A 10,073-nucleotide genomic window follows, 5' to 3' on the forward strand; every position below is an offset into this window, starting at 1 on the left:
TTTATTGGTAATCTCCATCTTATCGTTTAAGTAAAAAGAAACACAGTTGAGGACACCATTCGATCTCACAACTACTGAAAATTTGCTCGCTTACTTCGCTTGCTGGTCAGTCCGATTCCGGGGTCCGACTGCAATTTAGTAGTTTATGTCACAACAATACCAAACAGCCATCAGAAATATTAATAATAATAAAAAAAGCTCGTGATAGGTCTTCACTATTCCCAACAAATATGATTGTGTACATAGCCGTTGATGAAAGGGTGCCCCCAAACTTGGGAATTTTCTGCATCGTATATAATCCTCCTTCCTAACCTACTCGGACCGCACCACTGATGTAACCTATTTGAATGGTAATATCTGAAAGTACAAATATGCACCACAGGGTAAAACACCAGAATTTATAGATGATAAAATAATGAGTTTTTAGTTCTTTATTCCAGCTCTGGTTATTCTAAGAACCGGCATCGATAAGTTTCTAGATCTGTATCGAAGACTAGTCTACGGAGAAAAAAAATATGCACCCTGATAATGGTAGAGCACATTTGGACAGAAGCTTATAATATGTAAAATGAAAACCTGAAATAATTTTGAACATCGAACATACGTCGATTATAAAATCCTGTAACGTATTTAAATGGTATGCATATTATCTCGAAATGCAAACAGACCTCTTACAGAAGAACGCCTCGATGCTTAATAATGATTTTACTTTTTTAATTGTTCTCTTCCAGCTCCGACATTCTAAGAGCCTGCATCAATGAGGCTAAGGATCAAGTCACATGGATCATCCTTTGTGGTAATAGTTCGACATCAGAATGGTAAACTGCTACTGTAACATGTTGTGCAATCGAGGCGAAGACAAGAAAATGGAAAATGGAACTGCGTTGGGTCACTTCAAACCGATTCCAGGCGAGCCAGACGGCCCCGAACCGACCCAAATATCCGATTCCTCCGTATCTTTGTGCAAACGGTTATGGATTGATCCGATGTACTTCAGATGGATTACGACAGTCGTCTGGGCTATCGGTATTGCGGTTACCTTCGGTGTTGTTGGGGATTTCTCGATGTTTTTCATCTATCTGGAGCGAGAGTTCGAAGCAAGCGTGACCAAACTAAGTGAGTATGATTATCTTGTATGATTCTGCCAAAGTTTGTGTTGGGTCTTTGGACGGTTTTCTATAAGAAGTCAAAGGATCATGTTGCAATGAACTGCTTTAGTTTTATTTACTGTTTGAAGTCGCTCACAAGGTCAGTTTGCCGCGTAAAACGGTGCTCGTCCCTGTCACAATCAACATGGTGGGTGTTTCATAAAGCTGTTCGTAAGTTACGAACGACTTCACGAACGACTTGTCTCATTTCTTGTGATTAATGATAAGCACCATCGGGATTGATTTGGTTCCTAAAAAAGGATCACCAGTCGATCGTTCGTAAAGTCGCTCGTAACTTACGAACAGCTTTATGAAACACCCACCTGGATAAAGCAAGCCTTATAATTATAGTCCATGGTTGCTAGAATGGCGCCATATATTTCTCGGTTTTCTTAATGCCTCGTTCCCATCATGCCCATTGTCGGGATTGTCGGGATACCAGGGGAGTGTTTCATCAACATTTCCGTCCGACAAGTTGTCAGATCTGACATCTTTCCTTGATTTTGATTGGCTAAGAAGCACTGTTACTTTGGTTACTGTCGGATAAAGTGGGACTTGTCGGATAAAACGTCCGACAAGTCCTTTCATGAAACGCTCCCCTGTACTCCGTGTTGGGAGTACAGGTATGTGTTGAACTGGCATCATAACTAAGGAAGTTTATGGATCTAGTTAATGCCATGATTTGCCTTCCGTAACTGATCGCGAGCATTTTTGTCTCGCCTGCATAGCAGAGCGACACTATAGGCGCCGCTTTTCCGACGGCGGCGGCGTCGTCAACATTGAAATCTTAACCAAGGTTAAGTTTTTGAAATGTCATCATAACTTAGAAAGTATATGGACCTAGTTCATGAAACCTTAAACATAAGGGTAATCAAGTATTACTGAACATCCTGCCTGAGTTTCGGGTCACATGACCAAGGTCAAACGTTACTTAGGGTCAATGAACTTAGACCATGTTGGGGGAATCAATATCGAAATCTTAACCAAGGTTAAGTTTTTGAAATGTTGTCATAACTTGGAAAGTAAATGGACCTAGTTCATAAAACGTAGATATAAGCGTAACAGTGTATCACTGAAGATCCTGCCTGAGTTTCAGGTCACATGATAGGTCAAAGGTCACTTATGGTCAACAAACTTTGGCCATGTTAGGGTTATTTGAGGAATTGTCATCATAACTTTAAAAGTTTATAGATCTAGTTCATGAAACTTGGATATAAGAGCAACCACGTATCCCTGAATATCATGTGCGAGTTTCAGGTTACATGACTAAGTTCAAATGTCACTTAGGGTCAACGAACTTTGGCCATGTTAGGGTTATTTGAGGAATTGTCATCATAACTTTGAAATTTTATGGATTTAGTTCATGAAACTTGGACATAAGAGCAACCATGTATCCCTGAATATCATGTGCGAGTTTCAGGTCACATGACCAAGGTCAAAGGTCAATTAGGGTCAACGAACTTTGGCCATGTTGGGGTTATTTTAGGAATTGTCGTCATAACTTTGAAATTTTATCGATCTGTAAGAGCAATCAAGTATCCTTTAACATCCTGTGCGAGTTTCAGGTCACATGACCAAGGCCAAAGGTAATTTAAGGTCAACAAACTTTGGTAATGCTGGGGGTATTTGTGGAAGTGGTATCATAACTTTAAAAGTTTATGGATCTAGTTCATGAAACTTGGACATAAGAGCAGCAGTGTATCCCTGAATACCCTGTATGCATTTCTGGAACATGGCCAAGATCAAAGGTTATTTAAAGGTCAATGAAATCTGGCCGTGTTGGGAGTAAAGGTATGTGTTGAACTGGCATCATAACTAAGGAAGTTTATGGATCTAGCTCATGAGACATCGACATAAGGATAATCAAGTATGAATGATTGTTTTGTACATGTCTTAGGTCACATGATCATGGTCAAAAGTCATTTTGGGTCAATGGGCATAATATTTTATTATCATATTATTGTTTTCTTCTGTGAATAATATTCATTAGCTATTTTCAAAGGAAGCACTGCTGCTATATCGCATTGCGTAATGCAGGCTAGACTGCCAGAGGCGTGACCTATTGCGATCAGTACGATTGCCACGACTAATCTGATACGATCGCTACGATTATTAAACGATTAAGATCTCCGTTTCAAATTCAATCGTGGGGCGAATTGTTAAGGTGGGAACTAAGGTATGGGGAATGTTAAGGAGCTCATAATATAGTTGTGATATGTGTCGTCGGTATACGTCATCTCAAAATTGATTCTAGTCCGTTACTTTTTTTTCAAACAGGTTTACTCGGTGGTCTCCCATGGTTTCTCACCTGCTTCTTCTCTCCGCTCGCGAACCAGATCGTGAACTGGGTCGGCTACCGCTCTACGATGGTAGGCGGGTGTTTCATCTGCTCGATCGGGCTGTTCACCACGAGCTTCATCCACGAGCTTTGGCCGGCCTTCATCACGTACAGCTTGATGGTCGGCGGGAGTGCGGTGGTCGTCTATACTGCCGGTTGCGTTTATATCACGGAATATTTCGATAAAAAGCACTGTTCGGGGCCCGTCTCTTCAAATGGACTAGCATTTGAAATATGTGAGTTCATATTCTTTAAAGGGTCCCATGTGACACAGGTCTCCGGCTACTAATAACCCCCATTTAAACACGTTTACTGCAAATCACACATCCCTTTCCGAGATCAGTGGCCCAATTTAAAAAACACTTACAACTATTTTTTTTTTCACTTTCCCATTATTGCAACTACCATAAAACCTTTTTTGTAATTGGCTGCATCGCCCGTTGCCATGGTTGTTACTATAGTTGTAACCCTCTATGAAACGGGCACCAGAAACTTCATTATTTTGATCACTTCTTTTGAAGTTCATGATCCAATGAACAAGAGCTTTCGTGATAACCCCCTTCATTTCGGATTTTAGGAACAACATGTATTTTAGAAGTAACACCCTCCTCAATAGTTCCCTTACGAATTTTTACTCGAAAAAGAGCCCATTTCCCTATCTCGATGAAGGTAGGCAAGACGACAAAAATTTTCCTTAATTTAATCTGGATGATAATAATTAAACAACCAATCACTCTCTTTTATGCCTTTGTCTTTTCTCTCTATCTCTCTATCTCTCTCTCGTCCATTTTCTACCTCGTTTTCTTAGTTTTTTTCCACCCTCTACTCCCCCCCCCCATTACTTGGAAATCATAGAGGGCAGTCGCCCCTCACCCCGATCCCCTCCAGTAGTATTGCCCCTGAGAATAATGAACCATTCCTTGAAACCACGATGCCCTTGCAATTGATTTCATCTTTTCAGCTATCCTCGTCTTCAGTCCTGTGATTCAGACCACAGCGAGCACCTGGGGCTGGCGGTGGTCGATACGTCTTATATCGTTTTTCTCCTTGTGCGCCACATTCCTCTACATCGTATTCATCCGCAAACCTCCAAAGGACATGTTCGTAGACGACGATGACTACGATGTTGTCGACGACAAGAAGGCTATGCAAATGAAGCTCCGTGATCGTGAAAAGGACGAGAAAGGCGTAGATGGTGGAGTTGTGGATGAAGAAGGACAAAGGCAAGAGAAGGACGAAGGGGAGACGGGTGAACAAGAGGAGGAGGGGAAGGAGGAGAAGAAAGAAATCAAGCATTGGAAAGCGTCGTTTAGGAGATATGTCGCATTGCTCAAGATGCCGGCCTTTTCACTTTTTCTGATTGGAACAGTCATTTCATTCACAGCCCTCTCTTTCAACCTAATAAATTTTGTGAGTACGGAACCGCATATCAATTACACCCCCCCCCCCTTCTGTGAAAAAAAAGGGCAAATAGATCCATTCCCTCGATGATGTTTTCCATTTTTACAGCACTATCTTTCGACCTTTATCAACGTGGTAAGCTCGGGTTTAATTAGATCTACCTAATTATTCCGGCATGAACGTCCATCCAATTAGCTAATAAGTGCTCCTACACAATGAGACCTTGGCCGCTCGGGAATACCTACGATCATAGTAATTTTGTCATTATTTTAACTATCATGGAAACCTTGATTGTGATTGGCTACTGAGTTCTGTTACCATGGTGGCAAAGTGACCATAATGATGATGTAAAACAGGCTCCCGGTTGAAGGTGCTCAACGAAGATTATTATTTTCACCAATTCAGCGTAAATATATACAGGTCTATATTTTGTTATGTATTCATTCTTTGTATAATGCATGGACTATTGTATGTTGTTTGTTTTCGATCAACGTAAACATGTATATTTCAGTTATTGGCTGCCAATCATGCAAATTATATCAATGATCCATTTCTATCTATTACTCCATTACTACACTATACTATATTCTATACTATACTATACTATACTATACTATATTATACTATACTATAATATACTATACTATACTATACTATACTAGTTTTAAGATGCATGGGTGTAGAAGTCGAGGCCGACAAGTGATTTGTTCCGTCAGTACTTGTGCACACGGCTGTTTTGGAGGCTTTGAATCAGACTACAAATCTTGGGCTTTCAAGTTTGAAAAATCGTTCTGGTCGAGACTCGAGTCTGCGTCAATGGGCTCGACTGCGGGATAGGCTATTGAACCACTTCAATCTAGCTGATCGGTGGGTCAGAAATTATGCTTTATCTAACCTTTCGTGTCGGCATGAATATTCATGAGGCGTAGTCTGACTAATTAATAAACTTTATTTATTATATCGCCATTCCCATAGAAAAAATTACGGCTACGATCTACTGCCCTCTCGCGTCGGGTACACAAGTACTGACGGAAAACAATCGCGACCCGAGTCATCATGAGGCTATACTGAAGAAAACAAGGGTCAACTTGTACGAGGGACTCGGTCAGAGTCAAAGGCCAAAGCTGGCAAAATGTGACATCGACTATACATCCCCAATAACATCAACAAAAATGTGGGCCTTTTCAACAAAAATGGTGATGATACTATTTTGTGCTTCACACATTCTTTTTCCACTTAGGGAAGTTACCTGATTTCGGTGGGAGTGTCGGATGAGAAGACAGCGCTGTTTCATTCATTCATGGCCGGTGCGTCTCTGGTTGCACGAGTCTCGGTTCTTTTTATCCACCTCCTCCCATTCTCAATTCTTCTAACCTACCCAACCATCTCCGCCATCAGCTGCGGGGCATCAGTTATCATCCTCCTAGTAACCCCTCAATGGGTGTTCTATTTATATTCCATATGTAAGTTGTTTGCCTTTTTGTGTCGGTACTTCTCAGATCATTACGTTACCTTAAGACGAGTCTTTTCAATTGTTCCTACTCGTAATTTTTTCCTTAATTTATCATAGTATCTGTACTTTTCTCTCTCGTTATTTCACTACGCCTTGCGTGGCTATATATACTCTGCAGATTGGATTTGGCGCATTACAAATCCCATCTATTATTATTATTATCATCATCATCATGATGGCTAAACATACTTGGCCAACTATTTTGGTCCAAATACTTGGTCAACTGCTATTTTGGTCCGAATATTTGGTCTAATATATCAATTAGCTCAAAATTAATACTTGGTCTATTATCAATTTGGCCAAAATTTTGGGTTCAACTACCAAGCTGATTCAGATACTTGGTTTAACTATCATTAATTGGTGTAACATTCATTGGGTTATTATATAACTGTCATGGTGAAGTCTATTAAATGCCAAGGTTGTCTAGTTTCCATTTCGTCGTATTAAATGTTGTGCTAACCTTTTTGCACTAAATGCAATTTACTGTTGTTAGTAATACCAATTAAGGAGATAGGTGATATCTCCTTGGTAATGACTATATGCAGTGATAATTATCATGGTGAGGAGGAGGGCGATCGAAGGCAAAAATAATGTTGAATGGTTTAGCGGTAACCAGTCAAGTGAATTTCTTCATTCACTGGTCGGGTCAACTTTGTTTTCTGTATATAGGCCTAGTGCCACAAGGATCGGTGTTTTTTTTTTAAACCAATATCTGATTTTAGGCAACGACTTTGTAGCGATAACATTGCAAATTAGTCCTCATCATCACAGTTGATCAATTGCAATTTACTTGAGCCACTTTCTTTTCACTTCTCAGTGACAGGAGCGATGCGTGGCTTGTATTTCTCGCTGTCAACTGGTATGGCAGTGGAGCTCAGCGGGAGGGATAAAGCTGCCGAGGCCTATGCGTTGACCTTCGCTGCGTGGGGCATCGGCAGTATCGTGGCTGCAGTTCTACCTGGTGAGAGCTTGTCCGAATCGAGGACAATTAATAATGATCAAAGATGAGATTCTTCCTCATTATATTCGGCATTACAATCCATCATTGTGTGTTTACAAATTACAATGTTTCCATCAAAAGAATGAATAGCTGTATTATGAGTTCGATCAAAAAAAAAGTGAACGAGCAAAGCGAGTCAGCCGAAAAAACAAAGGCAACTTCACTTTCACACAGTCAGAAGTGCGCGTATTTGAGATTCGCGCTAGTTTCTTTTAGTGACCGCGTTCAAATTCATTTTTTTTAACGTCGGGCCTCTGATCAGTTTCATAATTCAATTGCCGTTTTCTTGTTTACTCTTTTTGTTCCAGCTATTACCCATCGTCTTACCGGCTCTTACAAGGTTTCCATGATAATGTGCATCGCCTTCTGGGGACTGTCCGCAATTTTGTTCTTGATTGTCTACCTCTTGAATAGAAGAACACAGCGGAAACGATTGTCCTCCAAATCAAGCGTTGAGGGCGGTAAAAAGGAATCGTTGTTGCCTTCGAGAGATGTCCGCAAGGAGCTGATAGTATCCACTGCGTACTCTCCCCTCCCTGACCAAGATACGGCAGTGGTTTGAATCAAGGGTCGATCATTTCCAAAAACTTCTCCCATCAGTGCTTTCACTTTCCAGAATGAATTATCCTCAGAAAACACGTGAAAATCAGGAATTAAATAATGATGATAATATAATAAATATATATGTGTTCTCATGGACAATTGTTCTCTGATGAAACTTTAATTGAAGTGCATACTGACCTTCCTCGGACATCCATGACAGACGAAGTTATATAATGTAGTAATATCGATATCAGAAACTTTCAAAAAGTTCAAGTTCGTTACAGTTTTATAGATTTACGTATATATTTTTTTTAATTGAGCTATAGATTTAAACATATTCCATGCGGATATTCATGAATTCAGGGAAAACCTCAATATTATTTCCACATTTTTAAGTGCTTAGAACAGGCTACTTTGAATATGCCTTTTATATTACACACACACCCACCCCCCCCCCCCCCACCCCAATATACATGTTCGGGTGCACTGTGAGTGTGTTTGTTGGAAAGGTGGGTACATGCATGGGTGCGAGTGATGGGGCGTGTGTGTAGTGTGGATGGACTCACGTAGCACGTCACGGCGCGCTACACGTTTTGAGTACTTTCGTAAAAACGCTTCCTCCATTTTGTTAGTTTGCACTCCGGTAAATCACGAAAATTCACAGTTTGGCACATACGTGACACGAGTCTTTACGCACAGTAATTAGACTAAACATGACGTCACACACCAAAACTTTGTAGCGATAACATTGCAAATTAGTCCTCATCATCACAGTTGATCAATTGCAATTTACTTGAGCCACTTTCTTTTCACTTCTCAGTGACAGGAGCGATGCGTGGCTTGTATTTCTCGCTGTCAACTGGTATGGCAGTGGAGCTCAGCGGGAGGGATAAAGCTGCCGAGGCCTATGCGTTGACCTTCGCTGCGTGGGGCATCGGCAGTATCGTGGCTGCAGTTCTACCTGGTGAGAGCTTGTCCGAATCGAGGACAATTAATAATGATCAAAGATGAGATTCTTCCTCATTATATTCGGCATTACAATCCATCATTGTGTGTTTACAAATTACAATGTTTCCATCAAAAGAATGAATAGCTGTATTATGAGTTCGATCAAAAAAAAAGTGAACGAGCAAAGCGAGTCAGCCGAAAAAACAAAGGCAACTTCACTTTCACACAGTCAGAAGTGCGCGTATTTGAGATTCGCGCTAGTTTCTTTTAGTGACCGCGTTCAAATTCATTTTTTTTAACGTCGGGCCTCTGATCAGTTTCATAATTCAATTGCCGTTTTCTCGTTTACTCTTTTTGTTCCAGCTATTACCCATCGTCTTACCGGCTCTTACAAGGTTTCCATGATAATGTGCATCGCCTTCTGGGGACTGTCCGCAATTTTGTTCTTGATTGTCTACCTCTTGAATAGAAGAACACAGCGGAAACGATTGTCCTCCAAATCAAGCGTTGAGGGCGGTAAACATATGAATTTGTTGTGTTCACTTAACGCGCACCGTGGCAAATCCCCTATTCCGGCGTCAAAAACTTGACAAAATAGACCCATTTTCGGCTCTTTTAACTCATATCTCAAAAACCGCTCGAGGTTTTTCACGGGTTCAAACGGTTTCTTAATCTTAGACTTGTTCTACATCTCATGATATCTGTCATTTTATATTCTGATTAAAAAAACAACCGTGTTTTTTTGACTGAAAATACACATTTTCTCGTGTTTTTGTGTGAGAGAAGCACTTTTTGCACTGTTTTGGGCTCGATCTTCTCTTACAGCGTCTGACTTTCGTATCAAAATGTATCAGTTCAAAGACTATCAGATAGACAGGTTGTAACTCTTTCTTGTGATATAAGGTTCAACCTAATTGGTTGAAAAAAACCGCCGTGTTTTTTAGGTCAAACTTTACAATCCAATGAACTTTTTTTTGTATTTATCACGCATAATCTACGTCAATTGATTAGTCGCACTGCGCACGATTGTCTATTTTAGTATGCCTATCAACTATTTATACTCTTTCCTCTCCTATCAAAAATTGAAAGGGGGTACAATATCCTCGTCCTAGATATAAGAAGAAGAAGAGAACATTTCCTTTTCATTACATGTAAAATCATGCCCATTCTTGAAAAAAAAAC

At 40.4% G+C, this 10,073-nt stretch overlaps 1 protein-coding gene across 1 annotated transcript; it reads left to right on the forward strand.

Annotated features, from left to right (window-relative positions):
- The first annotated feature begins 733 nt into the window (after positions 1 to 733).
- Positions 734 to 10,063, forward strand: LOC129274601 (monocarboxylate transporter 13-like). The gene is made up of 6 exons (XM_054911384.2): positions 734 to 1,116; positions 3,426 to 3,722; positions 4,448 to 4,896; positions 6,128 to 6,350; positions 7,218 to 7,361; positions 7,709 to 10,063. Exons 1-6 carry the CDS (start codon positions 816 to 818, stop codon positions 7,960 to 7,962), a joined length of 1,668 nt encoding a protein of 555 aa, XP_054767359.2. The 5' UTR covers positions 734 to 815; the 3' UTR covers positions 7,963 to 10,063.
- The last annotated feature ends 10 nt before the right edge of the window (positions 10,064 to 10,073 follow it).

Source organism: Lytechinus pictus, chromosome 13 (genome assembly GCF_037042905.1).
Source record: "Lytechinus pictus isolate F3 Inbred chromosome 13, Lp3.0, whole genome shotgun sequence".
Lineage (NCBI taxonomy): Eukaryota > Metazoa > Echinodermata > Echinoidea > Temnopleuroida > Toxopneustidae > Lytechinus > Lytechinus pictus.